This window comes from Polyodon spathula, unplaced genomic scaffold (genome assembly GCF_017654505.1).
Source record: "Polyodon spathula isolate WHYD16114869_AA unplaced genomic scaffold, ASM1765450v1 scaffolds_1271, whole genome shotgun sequence".
In the NCBI taxonomy this organism is placed as follows: domain Eukaryota; kingdom Metazoa; phylum Chordata; class Actinopteri; order Acipenseriformes; family Polyodontidae; genus Polyodon; species Polyodon spathula.
Window position 1 is genome coordinate 202878 of NW_024472754.1, and position 19301 is coordinate 222178.

The 19301-nt window shown below is 50.8% G+C and overlaps 1 protein-coding gene across 2 annotated transcripts in view; it reads left to right on the top strand.

Annotated features, from left to right (window-relative positions):
- The first annotated feature begins 2643 nt into the window (after positions 1-2643).
- The window catches only part of kmt2a (lysine (K)-specific methyltransferase 2A), a 40713-nt gene continuing 24055 nt past the window's right edge, over positions 2644-19301 (top strand). For both annotated transcript variants that reach the window (XM_041242336.1, XM_041242337.1), the window contains exons 1-3: positions 2644-2914; positions 14428-14500; positions 15124-18455. In XM_041242336.1, coding sequence (XP_041098270.1) covers positions 2669-2914; positions 14428-14500; positions 15124-18455 — 3651 coding nt within the window. In that variant the 5' untranslated portion in view covers positions 2644-2668. The remainder of the gene's footprint in view (positions 2915-14427; positions 14501-15123; positions 18456-19301) is intronic.

Genomic DNA, 19301 nt, shown 5'->3' on the forward strand with positions numbered 1-19301 from the left:
GCTTGCTGTGCCCTTTGCTTTCCTCCCTCGCTTCGGGTGTGAGCGCTGCTTGCCGTGCCCTTTGCTTTCCTCCCTCGCTTCGGGTGTGAGCGCTGCTTGCCGTGCCCTTTGCTTTCCTCCCTCGCTTCGGGTGTGAGCGCTGCTTGCCGTGCCCTTTGCTTTCCTCCCTCGCTTCGGGTGTGAGCGCTGCTTGCCGTGCCCTTTGCTTTCCTCCCTCGCTTCGGGTGTGAGCGCTGCTTGCCGTGCCCTTTGCTTTCCTCCCTCGCTTCGGGTGTGAGCGCTGCTTGCCGTGCCCTTTGCTTTCCTCCCTCGCTTCGGGTGTGAGCGCTGCTTGCCGTGCCCTTTGCTTTCCTCCCTCGCTTCGGGTGTGAGCGCTGCTTGCCGTGCCCTTTGCTTTCCTCCCTCGCTTCGGGTGTGAGCGCTGCTTGCTGTGCCCTTTGCTTTCCTCCCTCGCTTCGGGTGTGAGCGCTGCTTGCCGTGCCCTTTGCTTTCCTCCCTCGCTTCGGGTGTGAGCGCTGCTTGCCGTGCCCTTTGCTTTCCTCCCTCGCTTCGGGTGTGAGCGCTGCTTGCCGTGCCCTTTGCTTTCCTCCCTCGCTTCGGGTGTGAGCGCTGCTTGCCGTGCCCTTTGCTTTCCTCCCTCGCTTCGGGTGTGAGCGCTGCTTGCCGTGCCCTTTGCTTTCCTCCCTCGCTTCGGGTGTGAGCGCTGCTTGCCGTGCCCTTTGCTTTCCTCCCTCGCTTCGGGTGTGAGCGCTGCTTGCCGTGCCCTTTGCTTTCCTCCCTCGCTTCGGGTGTGAGCGCTGCTTGCCGTGCCCTTTGCTTTCCTCCCTCGCTTCGGGTGTGAGCGCTGCTTGCCGTGCCCTTTGCTTTCCTCCCTCGCTTCGGGTGTGAGCGCTGCTTGCCGTGCCCTTTGCTTTCCTCCCTCGCTTCGGGTGTGAGCGCTGCTTGCCGTGCCCTTTGCTTTCCTCCCTCGCTTCGGGTGTGAGCGCTGCTTGCCGTGCCCTTTGCTTTCCTCCCTCGCTTCGGGTGTGAGCGCTGCTTGCCGTGCCCTTTGCTTTCCTCCCTCGCTTCGGGTGTGAGCGCTGCTTGCTGTGCCCTTTGCTTTCCTCCCTCGCTTCGGGTGTGAGCGCTGCTTGCTGTGCCCTTTGCTTTCCTCCCTCGCTTCGGGTGTGAGCGCTGCTTGCCGTGCCCTTTGCTTTCCTCCCTCGCTTCGGGTGTGAGCGCTGCTTGCCGTGCCCTTTGCTTTCCTCCCTCGCTTCGGGTGTGAGCGCTGCTTGCCGTGCCCTTTGCTTTCCTCCCTCGCTTCGGGTGTGAGCGCTGCTTGCTGTGCCCTTTGCTTTCCTCCCTCGCTTCGGGTGTGAGCGCTGCTTGCTGTGCCCTTTGCTTTCCTCCCTCGCTTCGGGTGTGAGCGCTGCTTGCTGTGCCCTTTGCTTTCCTCCCTCGCTTCGGGTGTGAGCGCTGCTTGCTGTGCCCTTTGCTTTCCTCCCTCGCTTCGGGTGTGAGCGCTGCTTGCTGTGCCCTTTGCTTTCCTCCCTCGCTTCGGGTGTGAGCGCTGCTTGCTGTGCCCTTTGCTTTCCTCCCTCGCTTCGGGTGTGAGCGCTGCTTGCCGTGCCCTTTGCTTTCCTCCCTCGCTTCGGGTGTGAGCGCTGCTTGCCGTGCCCTTTGCTTTCCTCCCTCGCTTCGGGTGTGAGCGCTGCTTGCCGTGCCCTTTGCTTTCCTCCCTCGCTTCGGGTGTGAGCGCTGCTTGCCGTGCCCTTTGCTTTCCTCCCTCGCTTCGGGTGTGAGCGCTGCTTGCTGTGCCCTTTGCTTTCCTCCCTCGCTTCGGGTGTGAGCGCTGCTTGCTGTGCCCTTTGCTTTCCTCCCTCGCTTCGGGTGTGAGCGCTGCTTGCCGTGCCCTTTGCTTTCCTCCCTCGCTTCGGGTGTGAGCGCTGCTTGCCGTGCCCTTTGCTTTCCTCCCTCGCTTCGGGTGTGAGCGCTGCTTGCTGTGCCCTTTGCTTTCCTCCCTCGCTTCGGGTGTGAGCGCTGCTTGCCGTGCCCTTTGCTTTCCTCCCTCGCTTCGGGTGTGAGCGCTGCTTGCTGTGCCCTTTGCTTTCCTCCCTCGCTTCGGGTGTGAGCGCTGCTTGCTGTGCCCTTTGCTTTCCTCCCTCGCTTCGGGTGTGAGCGCTGCTTGCTGTGCCCTTTGCTTTCCTCCCTCGCTTCGGGTGTGAGCGCTGCTTGCTGTGCCCTTTGCTTTCCTCCCTCGCTTCGGGTGTGAGCGCTGCTTGCTGTGCCCTTTGCTTTCCTCCCTCGCTTCGGGTGTGAGCGCTGCTTGCTGTGCCCTTTGCTTTCCTCCCTCGCTTCGGGTGTGAGCGCTGCTTGCTGTGCAAGCTCCCGGGAGCGGGGCGCCTCGGCTGCGCATCCAGCGCCGTGTTCTCTCAGCTGCTCGCACGGTTCGTTTGTTTGGCTTTGTTCCCGGGCAGCGCCCCGCGCTCTGTATAAGCGCACTCGCTCGGTTGCTCTTAATGCCGGGATAGTAGCGATGCACGATCGGGGCCGCGCCTCTCGGAACCCCGGACCCTGCATGCGGCGCAGTCGCATTGCGTGCTGGCAATGACGGCGTGTTTGAATATGCAGGTTTCGGGCCGCGCCCCCCCTAGCGCCCTGATCTCGGGGCAAACAGACACAGTGTAAAATGGCGCATAGCTGTCGGTGGCGCTTCCCGGCTCGGCCCGGCGGGAGCACCAGCGCGAACAGCGGGAGGAGAGCGGCCCGGGTCCGGGTCACCGCCTTTCTCCGAACCGGCACCGGAGCGCAAGCGAACCCCAGCGGGCTCTGGCCGGGCTTCGATGCTGCGCTGCAAGTCTCTGCCACCATCGGCAACAACCTACGGAAATTTCGGGATGTATTTGGGGAGGCGAGCAGCTCTAGCAGCGGGGAGGTAAGGGGGGGGGACACCCTTCAAAGGAGAGGGAGAGGCCGGGAGGGGGGGGGTTTACATCAACGGTAATTACCTCCAGTTAACGGCATCAAGTTCTTTAATCAGACTGAAAGTGAGCAAAGCAGATGTTGCTTAAAACCCCGTGCAATTAATGAATTCCTTACAATAAATAAATAGAAGCATGTGGCGCCAGGGGGAGGGCAGCGAATGCAGCCTGCATTGCTTTTAATATAATATACGCGGTTTACGACGTGGGTAAAACTGTAAGTGCAGTGCACAGTGTGTAGATAGTGCGTGGGGACAGTGGACACAATGCAAGCCTTTGTGCATAACTACATTTGCAGAAATGTGAAGTGCAACCTTGTCGTTCGGCGTTGTGTCGGGCAGTGCAGTATTGCAGTGATATGTAGAGTTTGGATTTGGTTTTTTATCGGGTTGCACGGTGAATGCGTGCCCTGCGCACAGAGGCCAGCTCCACATTTGGTCGCGCTGCAGCGACTGGTTAAAAACAATAACATTTCGAGGAAGCAGGCGGAACATCCCGCCAGCGCAAAGAAGCACCGCGCTTCGCCTTTTATTTTATTGTGTCGTGAGACTAATTTATTTCTATTTTTATTTTAAAACGAAGCCAGCAACCCCATGGGGCAAGCGATTCAATATTTCCCTCCAAATATGGCATTGTCTATTAGCGAAGTTCGCAGGCAGTATAGCAATACACGTAACATCACGACGAGAAACGCTTACGAGTTGGGCTTTTTACAGTCGCCATGCATGCGACGTCATTTATTTGGTTAGTTCATATTAATAATAATGGTGCATGCGAAGGTTTAGGGACGTTTTGTTTTCTTGTGTGTGGTTATTTTTTTGGCACATCATTTTAATAATTCTGCCCATTGTCGTCGCTTCCCCAGCATTGCACGCCTACTTCACTTGTTCTTGTCTTTGCTGCTTCTACCTACTTCACGGTGCTGCTGATGCGTACAAAAACAAAACGACGTGAGAGAGAGGAAGGGAGGGCATTTATTTTAGATAATAATACAATTCCAGCCGTTCATGATATCTTTAAGGGGTGCTTTGGCTGAAACCGCAGCTGGAAGTCGCCTGTTTATTTTAAGGCGGTTTAATTAACATTCAAGAGCCGAATCAGCCCCCAACAACGCGCTTTTTGACAGCGAAGCAGGGAGGACAGGGTGATAGGAGTGTGTGTGTGTGAGCAAAGGGCTGTCGTGTTCCCTTTCAAAGAAAACAGGAGCAGGGTTTGTCTGTATTGGAAGAATGGTTAAACATGATCTCTTCATTGCCTTGCATATCTGTTTGGTTTATATTATTATTATTTTTGTTATTATAAAGGTTGTCACCCCCTGCACCATTATTATCGATTGCTGCTGTATTGGATTTCCGCAAGGCTTGCCCAAAGACGGTACAAACAGTTTCCTAGAGAAACTGTGTTTGTGGTAGAACAGAAAAGCCTGTATTATTGACATTCCACAAGCCTTCCCTGTCTATAAATACCAGTCCTGGGACATCGTTCTTACAGAGCTAATTGTCTTGCCATTTCTGTATCTGTCTATCTACGTGTCTAATACAGGAGCCAGAGCCGTATTGTTCTCTGTAGAGAGAGCTTCTCTTGTATTGCCTGGCGCTGATGTAGTCCAGCGCACCAGTCGGTCACGTCACTGCCCCACAGGCCTCCTAGTTAGATGTGATTGTTGGAAAGTGTGTGAAGAGTGTGGCTTATGCCGGAAAAGCTGGAGGGTAATCTTGTTGTTTGTTGGTGAGAAGGACCCCTACAGGGAAGTGCTAACGTTATCTTTTCCTTTTTAATTAAACAAGCCGGTTATCAGCGTGGGCTTCGGCAGCTTCCCTTGTTTGGGGTTCACGTTGCCGGCTGCAGAAAGCCAACACACGGGGTCCAGGTTTAGCCAGCTGTCGAGCCCTGGGGGTGAGGAGAGAGCTCGGAACAGATGGAGATCATCCTTTACTGCCGGGGAGTAGAAATCGGACAGTTTAGCTTAAGCAAGTCGTGCTTTCTCATGCTGTTTTGGCTCCCTGTAGCGCTCTTGAGGGGTACTCTACACTTTAACCTTGTATTCTGCCTTGAACTTCCCCAGACAACATCCCTCTAAATAAATCTCTCCACTTGTGTAAACTCACAGATTATTCTCAAAGCAGGACTGTGTTGCGTGGGTTAGAACCCCTGCAGAAGCTGTGAAGAAGCAAGCAGAGAAGCAGAGAAGTATGGTGTGGTTAGGCTGTCTTGAAATACCTGACTGGTGGCCAAAACCTGCAACGTGCCAAAAGACAAGATTCTGCAAACCATTTTCACCACCACCTGCCTGCCAGCAAAAAAAAAAAAGGGAGGAGTAGTGGTAGGAGGCAGACAGCCAAATCCCTGTGGAACCAGCCTCCAGAGCGTGCAGTGGCAGTGTGAACACAGCACCGTGATGTCATTTTCAGGAGAAGTCTCGCCTAAACTGAATAGTTCTGCTCCAATGCAGTCACTCTGCAGGGTTCAGGCAGCTGCCGAGGGGCAGAGTGAGTTTGAGTTTCAGTGTGCGAGAAACGCAGGAGAAGCAAGGAGCTTTGTCAGAAACACACTTGTTATATGTGCAGAAGCGTCCTGGTTTCCAGTAAGGATATTTGTGTTGTTACTTGCTCCCGTGCATCTGGACATTCAGCTAGTTTGGGACGGAGGCAGTTTTGTGGCAAGGATTTTAAACTGTTGTCTCCTGGCTCCCAGCCCTTGGCTGTAACCAGATAGGCCACCTCTTGTCTTTGCATCCACACTCCTGACTGTTTGTGAAAGAAGTGAACAGTGTTTTCTGCATTTCCTCGAAGGGGGAAAAAGCATGTAGATATTGCGTTATCTGAAGGGGGGGGGTATCATGTTTTAATTAAGGCACTCACTGCCCCCGGTCTCTGGTCTGAATCTTTGGACTGCAGCCAGGGTCTATAGAGGTGAAAGATGTGACTAGAACTGAGCGTCTTGTGCAAGAGCCAGGAAACTATGCAGTTGCTAAGAGGGAAACCAAAACACACAAGTCCTGTTGCTATGCAAAAAATATGGAGGCTGTTTTGTTTCGGTGTCTTGTTTCAGTTTGCTGTGTGCATTTTGAGATGATGCTGTGTTGCAGCAGCATGATATAAATTAAAATCGACCCGTCCGCTATGCAGTCCTGTGGAGCATTCAAAAGCGGGCTGTCCAGAGAAGTTGCAAAGCTCTGTGGCACAGCAGACCTGTCCAGTGAGTTTGGGACCACCCTGTGTAAGACACAGTTTGATGCAGCACACAGGCAGAGACGAAAACGCAGGGCTGGGTTATCTCGCTCGCTCTCTCTTGCTCTTTCTCTTGAAGACATGCTGGAAAGAGAATAAATTAGTCACACGCCTGTTCACAGCTTCAATCTCATTTAGGGAACTGGCAACCGGGCTCGCCTAGCTGCTGGATTTTATTTTGTAACAGAACCGTCGCTGTTCAGAACCTAGGCACCCAGGACAGCGCTTCAATCTCTGCCTAGTAGTTAGTAGACTAAACTTTACAAAGAGCAGTTTAATTTTTCCAAGCACACACACGTTTAAAATAAATGTAGTTTGGAGCCCTTTCATTTGGATGGTAACAGTGAGGTAATGGAATAGAATGAAGAGATTTACAGCTGCAGTCTGTAAACTGACTCGGAGTACAATAACACAGTTGAACTGCCTTCAGTCTAACTGCATTGTAACGACTTGTAAACCGTTCTGCAGCCACCAAGACTCGCAAATCGTTCAACTCCAAATTATTACTCATGGTGATTGATGATGTTTGAAGTAGGTTGCGCACTTCAGCCTACAGAGACGTACTGTTTTGTAGTGCATATCCTAAAATGCATGTGTGGTTCTTTTAAAATAAGTGTCATGAGGTTTCTGACAAGCTTGTTCAAGATTCTGTGGGATCCACAGCGCAAGACAAGACACGGTTTCCAATGCAGGACAGAGCTCCTGTGGATCAGATGGTGCAACATTTTTCTGAATCATTTTGCTGATGTTAATCTAGGTAGATGGCCAGGCGTGACGTTTGCACTTTAGCGCTGAAACGTTCTTGTAATTCTCTTAATTTTTATTTATTGACCTGTGCTTGTGTGTTTCTAGGTGCCTCTCTGTTTTAGTGCCTTCGCTGTCTGTGCTGGTCGTCGCAGTGATAAAGAAAGAGAAGAAAGACTGAAGGAAAGGGACAAATAGGAGAGGAGCACAGGGAGACAGAGCATCTTCACAGAGAGGGAAATAAGGAACAGGAAAGTGAGAAGGGTCCCGCCTGTCTGAATGAGTTTCCACCTGCACAAGTAGTAGAGCTGTAACAGATGCAGAGTAGAGGTGACAGGGGACTGCAGGGGGCTGTACTTTGCATGTTGTAACTGGTTCTAGTTTCCGTTTGCCGGCCAGTCTCGTGGTTTCTGCTTGACTGATCGTTGACGGGGAGGGAATCGGACTCATACCAGGAGTTGGGCAGGGTTGAGCTGTAGAGGCATTATTCTTATTGTGGGTTACTGATATTAGTCATCCTTACCCCCATCGACTACTCTGTGGGGGATTCCTGTGCTAACAAGAGGAAGGGCTGTCAGGCAGGCAAGCAGGGTGTTTCTCTTGTTTGTTAATTTTAAATCTTTTTATCTTGGTACCAAAATAAAAAACAAACCTGGTTCAGACAACAAGAGGAGGAAGTGTGCAACTAGGTCCTCAGCAGCTGAACCGTATCGATCCTGAGGTGTGTCTGCTGCCTGTTAACATGAGCTCACATTAGAAGACTAGCCTTTCCTGTTCTGTAAACCAGGGGTGCACACACATGTCCTTAAGATCCTCCAGATTTTCGAGGCATCATAAATAAGAAACTGCTGTAGAGCTGGGAGGAGAAGGTCAGGTTTGTTCAGTTGTGTAGTTTAGGGTACAGGTGGATCAAAGACCAGCCACAGTGTGTGTGTGTGTGTGTGTGTGTGTGTGTGTGTGTAATCTGTTCAATATAAGCCGAATCAAGAAATCTGCCGGGATGCAGAAGATCAGGGTGTCTTTGAGCTACCTTGCAGCTGCAGTTCAGCATCCTGGCAATGAGTGGAACTGCATTCCAGCCCATAGTTCCAGTGCAGTGCTGCCGCTTCCTGCACGTTCATTCTGTTTTCTTTACTTCTTATACGAGCCACAGGCAGGGGGATTCCTTCAGAGTAATAGGACTATTTTGATTCTAATAAAAAGATCTGAACTGGTTGTTCTCTTTCTTAGTCAAGTAGAGACTGTTAAAGTGGTGCTTTTATCTGTTTATTTTTTCTTTTTCCTGCACTCTGATAGAAATGTCTGTTCTGTTTCGTGCTCTTTGTACACAATAGAGATGTTGTACCTGCTAGTCCAGGTAGCTGTCAGGCAGTCTATAAATAAATTCCTTATTAAATAATAGAGCTGGTACGCGCTTAACAGTCACACTCGCACTGATGCTGGGCTACTGCCCTGTCAGTGCTGAATATAGTACTCCTGTCTCTCTTCATCTCCTCCTGCCTTAGCTTTAATCTCCTCCTGGAACAATAGTGGGACTGTTATGCTGGGATCCAGAATGCCGGTACTATCATGACATCATCGTGACGGTTTCTTGTGAGAACTCATTCACACGGCGAGGGGAGTTGGAATACAGTGACAAAGGGGGATGAGCTCTTCTCATGACTTTAGTCCTGCAGCCGGGTGTGCTCTGGTGTAGCTAAGGGGCTGTTTTTTTGTGCTCATCATTAAAAAAAAAAAAAAAAAAAAGTCCTGTTATGTGCTGATCCTGTCCGTCTGTCTGTCTCTCTGTCTGCCTGTCTCGCTCTACACTGAATATCAGAACTGCCTTGATTTTAACACCAGTCTTTCATCATCCCCTTTTAGCCTGTAGATGTTCCGGGTTGCTTTTGGCTGTAATCCGATAGACTATAGCCTTTCAGGTACTGTGTAATTATTATTTGGTTATAGGGACCGTCACTATGTGTATACACAGTTTAAAAGTGCATTGTTCAAAGCTACCTCATTGTAGTTTAGCATCATAGCTTTACATTTCACTGTGGTTTTCCCCGCCATGTGTATACGAGGCACTTACAGTTTTCTTGCCATGGTATCTTCCCACATTTTTACAATGGCTTGCTATGCTTTTACTGTGGTGTGCCACGGTGCATTCCTAAAACATGTGCTGAACATCTTCACCCATTGTTCTAGCTGAGTAATATGCTCCCACACAAATGAAACAAGCTGTTTACTTTGTCCAGCGGGCAGGTACTGCACCGGAATTGGTTTAGTGTCTGTGAAGGGGTGTGACTGCTGAAGACAAGCCTGCTGTATATCCACAGGGCAGGGCAGAGAGCAGGGGTGGGGTCGGTGCCTTTGAAAGGTGCATCCGAGACAAGTCCACAAGGCAGGAATGACACGGATAGTATAGCCCGGAGTGACAGGTGAAAATAAAGACTCCCAGTGGATTGTAGGTTGAGCACCCCATGCATGACAGAGTTTAATTAGACAGCTCTGTAACCTGTCAAAGCTGTGAATTATTAAGCCTGTGGTAGTACCTGGAGGGGCTCAAGCTGGCATGGAAAAGGATCGCTGCAGTAGTATTCAGAACCTCTCATCCTGGACAGCGCAGCTGGTTTACACGTACTGTACTGTACTGTACTGTAGCGCACTCAACGGTCAAGGCACTGTGGTGGTGTGAAGTGACTCATTTAAGTCCAGGACCTCAATCAGCATTGACACCCCTATGAACTTAGTTGCCCTGTTTTATATGCACAGTCTAATCCGATTCAAACTACATATTGGACCAATCCATTCGAAAATCCTACATGTAAACCAGTTTTGAGCTAAAGGGAGTGCGCACTGATTCCTTTGAACCTGGATTGAGAATTACAAGAGGATGGATTGCTTGTGCATGTGAATTCCTTGTAAGCTGTGTGTTTTTCCACAGCGGAGACCACAGATGCAGCAGCAATCTTGAATATGACTTCAGCTGGGTCACTGACAGCCTCCTGCAGCACCCAGGGGGGCCCCCCCATCCCCTTGCGGATCTGAGTTCAGAAATCCGCTGCAAAGCCCAAGAAAAGCATTTTGACGATGAGCTTGATGAGATAATCCTGGTGGGATGTCAAGTGACTCATTCCTGTTGAAGTGACTCGTTGCGTTACCCTGCAGAACCAATGGAAGGCCACACAGCAACCGCTACAGGATGTAGTACAATGGAAGAATTGTAGTGCATGCCATTTGTATATGAAAATATTAAAAAGTTCCCACAATGGGTACCATTTCAGGGATGGGAATCGCACTCCCTTTGCATAGCAGTTTGGCCCATTCCTTGTTTTGACTAGTTTTATAAGACAAACCTGAGCTTGTTACCTGTACACTGGCTGATCAGGCTAATTGTAAAACCTGGAATGGGGGGTGGGAGGACTGCTAAAACTGCTATGCACTAGAAGTCTTCCATCCCTGCATTGTAATAATTGCTCACCATTGCAGCTGCCAGCATTGGCCTGTAGTACACTACCAGTGCCAGTATAGTGCCACTATCTTTATTTCCTCTAAAGATTATTTGGGAAGAGGATCTTGCTGTAATTCCATCTCTATCCAGCTGATCAATAGGCAGAGACAGTCCGCTAGAAATGTAGGTAAGACTCCCTGGAACAGGAAGAAACCGAGGCATATTCCACAAACCCTATTTCTCAGGATCGGTGTGGGGCTAGATGCTGCTTCTGTCTCATGTGCCCTGTTTGCAAAACAATTTCCCTAGGCAAAACCACACAGGAAGTTTGCTACCAGAGCATCTTGTCAGTACAGTGTAGGCGCCTTTGCAAGTTAGCAGTTTCCAATGCTGTTTTAGTGCATGTATGCACAAGTCCCTTTATTTACTTTGCAATGGGTTCGAACCCTGACCTGAGAATCTCCTCCACACCTGGCAACAACCATTGGTTAGTTTTGTAACAGTTAAAGGAGCGATAAACAATGCTTTCAAGTCCAGTTGCTTGTTTGCCTTATCAGCATTAATAATGATCCCTGTTTCATAGTACAGAGACGCTTGGGGTTCTCACTTGCGGTTTACTGTTAATTCGATACATGCAAATGTTTCAGACACAATTCTGTAGATAATCCTCAAGTCTTTGCATGTTGGTTGCATGGTCTGATTGCAGTTGAAACACAACATGAAAGTGGATAGGATCCAGAGTGCAGCAGTAACTTAATTAATTAGCATTAATTGCATATTCTAAACTGAATACCTGCATATTCCAAACTGAAGTATAAATGACATCAACATTGACCTTGCAGTCTGTCCCTTATAATACTTCCCAGGGTAAAAGCATAGCAAATTGTAATAAAGCATGGTAAAGCCCACAGTGGTCTGATCAGGTTTTCTTTATACCATGTTAAATGCATTGCATAAGCATAGGAAAACTGCAGAAGTACCATGCAAATTGACCATGGAAAACTTACATTGGGGTTGTACAAAGATTAAAATGTAAAGCTTATTGAATGCGTCCTCCCTGCTGTCAGAAGTCTCATTTTAGACTCCAGCGGAGGCTGTCTGCAAACTACATCCGGTAATAATAAATGAACCGTTCAGAGCGATTGTCAGCTGTACTGAGGACAGATGGGTCTGGATCAAGTATATAGTATTGCACTCCCAGAGAGTTGCACATAGTCAGTGGTAGTCTGATATGTTTTTTAGGGGTGTGTGTGTGTATATATATGTATAATATATGTATATATATATAATGTGGCAGTGTAAGCGTATTACCAGGATCGCCTGATTCAGTGGACGGAATTGGGTGCTGTTGAACACAGGGTTAACAAGCCTGTGTTTTGATTGTACTTGATTCATGCTGCACACATGCTCTCTGTCCCTTTCTCTCTGTTGACACCCCTTTGTGCTCTCCCTCAATACTTTTTTTATTTTCTTCTCCCTCTCTCCATCCCTGTCTTCTGAAACATCATTTCTTTAATCTGATCTACCCTTCCATCCCTAATCTTCTTTAATTCAACCCTTTCTCTAGTCAAGATTTTCTAGATCCTCCTGTCTGCTCCCAGCCCCAGGTTACCGAATGGCCTGTGGTTTTTTTTATGCGTTTAGCTCACAGGCCCCTCCCCCCTTCATAGCTGCCGATGTCTTTGTTGTTCTGCTGTCTGATTACGGGGTAAACCCCCAGCCCTACCCCCCCCTCCCCACCAACACACGTTTCCCAGATGTTCTGAATTGTTTACATCTTGCAGAGTGCCTCAGGGGCTAGGGGGGAGTGGCAAGAGAAAGCAAAGGCTGAGAGAGAGAGAGAGTGTGTGTGTGTGCAAGAGAGGTGTGCTGCTGCTGTATCAAAAAAGACAAGGCTGTTTGTCATCCCGTAGTGCTGTGTGCAAAACCCCAGAGCTTTCTTTAAAGCTGCAGTGTGCTTTTCTCTGAGAATCATGTGACTGCTGCTAGGACTGTGTAGTGGAGTGCACCAGTGTCACAACTGGGAAGAAGTGGAGGCTGATGGTCGGAGTTGGGGGTAGCGTCAGTGTGGGCTCATTAGAGCTGTGGTGATAGGGATAGGGTTATTACTAACTCAACTTATTAGTACCTGGCAGCAGTGGGGTATTCTTTAGAGTGAGAAAGAGAGAGAGAGACAGGGAAGGGAGTTTCTGCTGCTAATGAAGTGAATCCTGTCTCCAGGTTGCAGGTATCCTTAGCAGCAGCTGTTGCTAGGCTGCGCTGCGTCACTAGGGCAGGGCTGATTATTAAACAATGCGTTCGGGGGACTCTGCACTCCAGTGCAGTTTTGCCGCTTTTATTCTGGAAGAAACTTGCTCAATTCAAACCATTCGAGTAGACCTTGAAAATCCTCCTGGTCTGAGATGCCGAGATAGTAACACTTCATGATGATGATGAGGATAAATAAAAAAAACGTTTAAAAAAGATACATTTCAACATACAATGCATTGCAGCTGCAGGATTCTAAACCTCCTGTTAAAGTCAGATTTAGTGCAGCTGATTAAAGGAAGTGGCGTTTGTTAAATCAAACTAGTTTAGATCTTGAGCTGGATTATACATTTTTTTTTTACTGTCTTGAATGGATAGCTGAGGAATGCACTTTACATTAAGAGTTCCTGCGCTGTAGGTCAGTTTGGTGCAAGTGGAGAAACCCTTCAGTTTCTGTCTGCTCCCGTAACCAGGCTCGCTCCGGAGAGCTGACGAGGCTGTGGTGCATGTAACAACTCTTTCAGTCAGTGTGCGGATCTGAGTAAGCCAAGTGTCACAGTTGCATTTCTGGGAGGCCCCTGGCTTAACCTCAAACTGAATCTGTCTGTGGCACACAGTGGATACAGGCTCGCTCCACGTGGGAAACCAAGCGGCACGCTAGTCTGGAAATGAAGCCAGACTGCAAGTAAGCCACTAACGCCAGTGAACAGGGACTGCACTAAACTGCTATGGTGCAGTTTAGTTTATGGTTTTTATGTGAAACATGATCTAAAGGGACAGAGGAAGGCATTTAGAATGCTCCGGACAATCTCAGAGCAAGCTGGCTTTAGGGTTACCTCAATACGCGATCAACAGGACCCAGAACCACTCTGAGAGATTGCAAAGCTGTTAAAGCAGTTCAGATAACATTGCAGTTTAACAAACTCAAGATGACACATGCTTTCACTAACAGCTTTGGTTGTGAAGCCTGTTTAATAGCTGGCTTTGGGAATGTACCAAGCTTGGTAAGTTTAGACGCCACAGTCATGGTATTGTGTTTTTCCCCTGGAAAACCCCATTGCTAAGTTTTCCTGGAACTGTTTTTTTGAAAGTTTGAAGCGCAGTTTCAAACTCTCATTGATTGGCACATGCCTGTAGCATGAATCTGTCTCTGTGGGAAATGAGGTTACCATGGTTACCAGCGAGGACCGGAACTACATGTCCTGCCGTGGATCAACTTCTTATTCTAAATCACATGTCAGAAATTACTTCACAGTGAAGTATGTTATGTTTTACATTTGAAAGCTATTCCCGAGTACAGTCTTCATTTATACTAAGTTAGGGTGTAGGGTTCGTTTCTAAGTTAATACGCTGTGTGTAGGGTGTCTCTTACTGTACAAGAGATGTCATTTTGTGAAGCCAAGCCAAGCGGCACAGAATTATACAATAAGAGATAACCTACACGTATTCACTTACAGTAAAATAATCTTCCAAATGAGCCTTCCAACCAGCAAAACAACATCAGTGAGCTAGAGAAAGAGGTTAGGAGAAGCAAAACTGTCAAACCAGTACAGGCAGGTGAAATCCTGCACAGCCAGATCTGACCCTGTAATCCCAGTACTGTCGAGACAGCAGGAGCTGGGGTGAAGCAGGGGCTTTCAGGCAGGGCAAACCGGGGTCTGCTCTCGGCGTTTTATAAAGGGGCAGTGCGGATCAGATGACTTCCTCAGAATCAGCCTGAGGAGTAGGTAGTGGGAAAGGCTTCAAAGCTTCTGAAGATTTTGACAGTAAGATATCCTGATTCTAATCGTTTCTCCCCCCCCCCCCCGTGTAGGAGGACACGTTTGTTGGATTCAGCTCACAACATGAAAACAGAAGAATACATAGCTCAACGAGGCCCTTTGGAGGTATGGCACAATAGTGCAGTCACGCAGTGGAAGAGGAACACAGTTACACAGCAGTGTTATTGATAACAGCGTGTATTGAATCTGGGGTAGGGTTGGTTACCATGTGACTTCATGTACACAAGGACAGCTCAGCTCATACCCCAGTGCAATCTGGTATAGGTACCTGAGACCGGTAACATGGACCAGAATGCACTGCAGTGGGAATTGACAAGCCTGACCTGTCCTAGTGTGTGCGGGTCACATGCTAATCCTGATCTGGGGTCGTCTGTAGTTAGAACAATGCCCCTCTATTTAATTCATTCTAAGACAAAAGCCAGGATGAGAAGTGTAATTTATCCTTTTGGGTACACGTCGTACACCATGAAACTCTCATGCATTCTTCATTTATTTTGTATTTTTTGTATTTGTTTCAGCTGTTTACACAGATTTTCACACCCAGTATTAAATTATAATTGTTTATGGAAACCAAACATTTCAAGTTCAAATTTAAAATACTGTGTCGTTGAGGATTTTAGTTTACTGTTTAAACATGTTCAAGCCTTAGATAAAAAGTTACCCCAGTATTCTATGTTCCTGAACTCTCCTTGTCTGCTTCACATAGTTCCTCTTTTTTCCCTCCCCAGTCAAACCACGGCAGGAGCGAAAACCTAGGGGCCGGCCTCCAAGGGCCACGTCTGCCTTGGAGTCCTCTCCCTCTCCGGCCAGCCCTCCCCCTGGCAAACCAGAGGCCCTCGAGAAGCAAAAGAGACCCCCAGGCAGGCCCCCAGCTTCGAGGGAAAAGAAGCGAGGGAGGCCCCCTGGCACTGGGGGGCCTAGGGGGAGCCAGCTTCCCCACACCCAGCCAGGGCCACAGGACAAGATAGAGACGACTCAAGAACAGCAGGGCAACGAGAGGGACAAGAAAGCAGCTGCGAAAAGGACACCCCTGGGGTGTGTGCAGCAGCAGTATGGTATAGGCAGCATCCCCAAGATCGCAAGGATACCCAAAATCAAGCGGCTGAGTGAAGTCAAGCTCGCCCCGCTCAAGTCACGACTCAAAGCGATGGGGAGGAAGGGGGCACCGGTCTCTGCTGTCCCGCGAAGGAGGCGGGGACGACCCCCGTCTGCAGAACGTCTCAAAGCCGAAGCTGCTGCCTCCCAGCCGGCCAGCCTCTATGAGACCGAGCCTCGGAAGCAGAAGTTTCATCAGGTTCGACAGGAGAGAGACCCCCATACTCCTCCACAGAAGCTCAGGGCTTCACAAGCAGCAGAGTTAGAAGCCACTGTTGGGGCCTTGCTCCCTCACTCCCTGGCCACCTCCCCCACCAGGACAGGGTTAGGAAAAGAGGTGGGGGTGCGCCAGAGCCCGAGGAAGGTAAAGCAGGTGCGCATCGTGCCTGCTCCCAAGCGGACAGACACCACTATCGCCAAGCAGTTACTGCAGCGCGCCAAGAAGGGGGCTCAGAAGGGTGCGCAGAAGAAGAAAATGATGGAGAAGGAAGCTGGGGGCGGCAGCGTGGTGGGCAGCAGCTTGGAGGGAGGCATCAGGAGAAGGAAGAGGACCCAGCTCAAGTTCGTCATGCCCGTGGTGAGCACCATCTCCTCACGCATCATCAAGACCCCTAAGCGCTTCATCGAGGACGAGGCCAGCTTTGTCTCCCCACCTCCCCACCTGAAAGTTGCCCGACTAGAAGCTGCTGCAGTGGCCTCTCCTTCTTTGGCTTCACCTCCTTCAGCCCCCCCTGTCTCTTCTGCTTCTGCCAGCACCCCACAACCACAACCTCCTCCTCCTGCTCACAGCACAAACCTGGCAGGCCTCAACAGTGGCTGCAACAACGGCACCAGCAACGGACGATTCAGCAGCAGCGCGGCTTCTTGCGGCTCCAGCGAGAAATCCAGCGCCGTATCCCAGCACTCCTCCCAGCTCTCGTCCGGGGAGTCCTCGCGGTCCAGCAGTCCCAGCCTGGACACCTCCACAGACTCCCAGGCCTCCGAAGGCACCCAGGGCCTCTCTGAAGAGCCTGACCGGTCCCCGTCCTCGCAGGGCGAGAGGGAAGCAGAGCTGCTTCACGCCTCCAGGCCGCCCTCCCCTCCTTCTGAACCGGAGCATGTGGCGGTGGTGGAGAGAGGCAGGAGAGGTCGCAGGTTCCAGGGGGCCGGTAGGGATCGGGTGGGCATCAACAGTAGCGGGGCTAAGAAAATCATAGCCGGGGCTACGCTGCTGTCCTCCCACCCAGCCTCGTCGACTGCCTCCTCCTCATCCTCCCCACCCCCTCTCCTGACCCCCCCACCGCAGTCTAGTCAGCCAGCCTCTTCCACGGAGCACCACTCCCCCCACCCGCACTGGATCCTGCCTCCCGGGATCTCCCCTTTCCTGCCCGCCTCCGCTGTGGTTTCCACCCTTCAAGAGCAGCGCAAGTCCATCCTGCGGGAACCCACCTTCCGCTGGACCTCCCTCAAGCACTCCCGCGCAGAGGCTCAGTGCTTCTCCTCCGCGAAGTACGCCAAGGAAGGACTCATCCGCAAACCTATCTTCGACAATTTCCGGCCCCCTCCCCTGACCCCCGAAGACGTTGGTCTGGTGCCCCCTAATGCCGGCGGAGCAGTCGCAGGATTTTCCACTCCCAGCGGCGGTGGTACAGCAGCAGCGGCTAACCGTCTGTTCTCGCCTCTCCATCACCAGCCCCACCACCCATCCTCTCACTTCGAAACGCAGCCTCACAAGCGTAGCCCTCTACTCCGCGCCCCCCGCTTCACCCCCAGCGAGGCCCACTCCCGGATCTTTGAGTCCGTCACCCTCCCTTCCCCTCAGTCCTCGACCGCGGGGGGCCAGGCCTCATCGTCCTCCCCTCTCCAGTCCTCTGCCCTCTCCTCTTCCTCGTCCTCGGCCGGTCGCACGCAGCGCCGCAGGAGACGCCGTTCCTTCATCCCCCTGCAGCTGCAGCCCAGGTCTCCCTCTCACTCCATGAGGACCCGAAGCAGTCGGTCTGGGGAGCAGGGTGGCAGTGTGACCCCCGAGCTCTCTCCCTTGGCGCCGCACTTATCTGCTGGCACCACAGGCTCCACCACCCATTCAGATTCTCTGCCAGGGGTTGCTGCCAGCCCTTTGGCAGCCAGTGCCTTAACTCCAGCCACCTTCAGCTTCTCTCCGGGCTCCATAGGTCTTACAAGCGAGGGACTGGCAGATTCATACCAGTCAGGCAGCAGTAGGAGGCAAGCTGGGGGTCTAGGAAAAGGGGCAGCTGCAGGGGAGTCATTCTCCTCTGGAGTAGGGGTAGGAGGTAGTTCTTCCACTTCCCCGCTTTTCCCTCTCTTCACCTCCAGCCCTCCCCAATCGACAGAGAGAGGAGGGGCAGGGAAGAGCAGCAAGGAGCGGGGAAGCTCGGGGTCCAGAGAGCTGCCAGCCAAGGAGAAAGACAGCCCGAGAGAGATGGAGAGGGCGAGGGATCGAGAGAAAGAGAACAAGTCGGGGAGTCGTAAAGAGAAGGAGCGGAAAGGCAGGGGGAGCGTTGGAGGGGACTCCCAGGGCGCCCTCTTCTCCCTTGAGGGCAAAGAGAGTGAGGAAATGGGGGCCCCCCCTGCACTTGTCTCCAAAAAGACGTCCGGACGGAAGAAATCTGTTTCGGTGGAACCCGCCACCGAGGCACCCTCTTCTCTGGGGTCACCTGAAGGTGCAGCGCCCAAGAGCCGGCTGTCCAAGAAGGTCAAGTCCTCAGAAAAGGGCCAGGATTCGGAGACGGGTGAGAAGGAGAAGAGCCACCAGCAGCCCCTCTCTGTGGCCCGCCAGAGCCCCCAGCCCCCTGCACCCTCACACAAGCAGCCCCCCGCCCCCTCCCTCGGCTCCATGCTGGCGCAGGTGGAGAAGCAGCAGGTGGCCGACAGGAGGGTGGCTAACCTGCTAAAGAAGGCCAAAGCCCAGCTCTACAAGATTGAGAAGAGCAAGTCCCTGAAGACTTCCGACCCTCCCAAAACACAGGTGACCCAGGAAGGACTTCATTCTTAACCTTTTAAAGTGCAGTTATACCTCTGCCAATGTGAAAGAATGGTTTAGAAAGGAATGGGGGGGCTTTTTAAAAAAAAATCTAAACACGCTTTCTGGGGGGGAGGGTGAAATGCAAGCTTGATTTTAATTAATCAAAACAGGCTCTCAAGTAACAGCCCTTACCCAAACATTCCTCAAACATAATACAGTGTCTAACGTCTAACTGCGTGCTTATGTGTTCATGCCTTTTAAAAGTGATTGCCTCACTGATTTCTGAACTACATGATCTCCTTCTTGATCTGTGTTAGAAAATACCTCCCTTAACTCTACACACTGCATATTGCAAGGCTAGGATTGGTGGCAGTGCAGGACAGCTTCTTCACTTGAAACAACAAAACAGCACAACTAATGTATTGCACTACCACGTGTGGCCGTTTGCATTTCCTTTACAGTATAAAACACCTGAAGGTGTTCAGGTAGCTGTCCTAGTGCACTCGTTCTGTCAAGTTACTTGAGTTCAGGGTTCTTTTAAAATGCATGCATATTCATGAACAGTTGAAGGGCAAATTAAAGTGTCGTGATAAATAACTGAAGGTAGATCTCGCTGTAATTGCACCACAGACATCCCCGCACCGAGGGATCGCCATGCTCAGTGGTTTTGTTCTAATCTGCAGTACCGTGTCAGTTTGCTTTTCTTGTCCCAGCTTGGGATGTCTTCGCATGGGTGACGGTGAGTCAATGCGAGAAGTTTGATTGCTAAAACAAGTACAGAAACTCGCTAACATAGCTGTGAAACTGAAAACAGCCAATACACAGAAAACAAAGTGTGGAGATGAACAA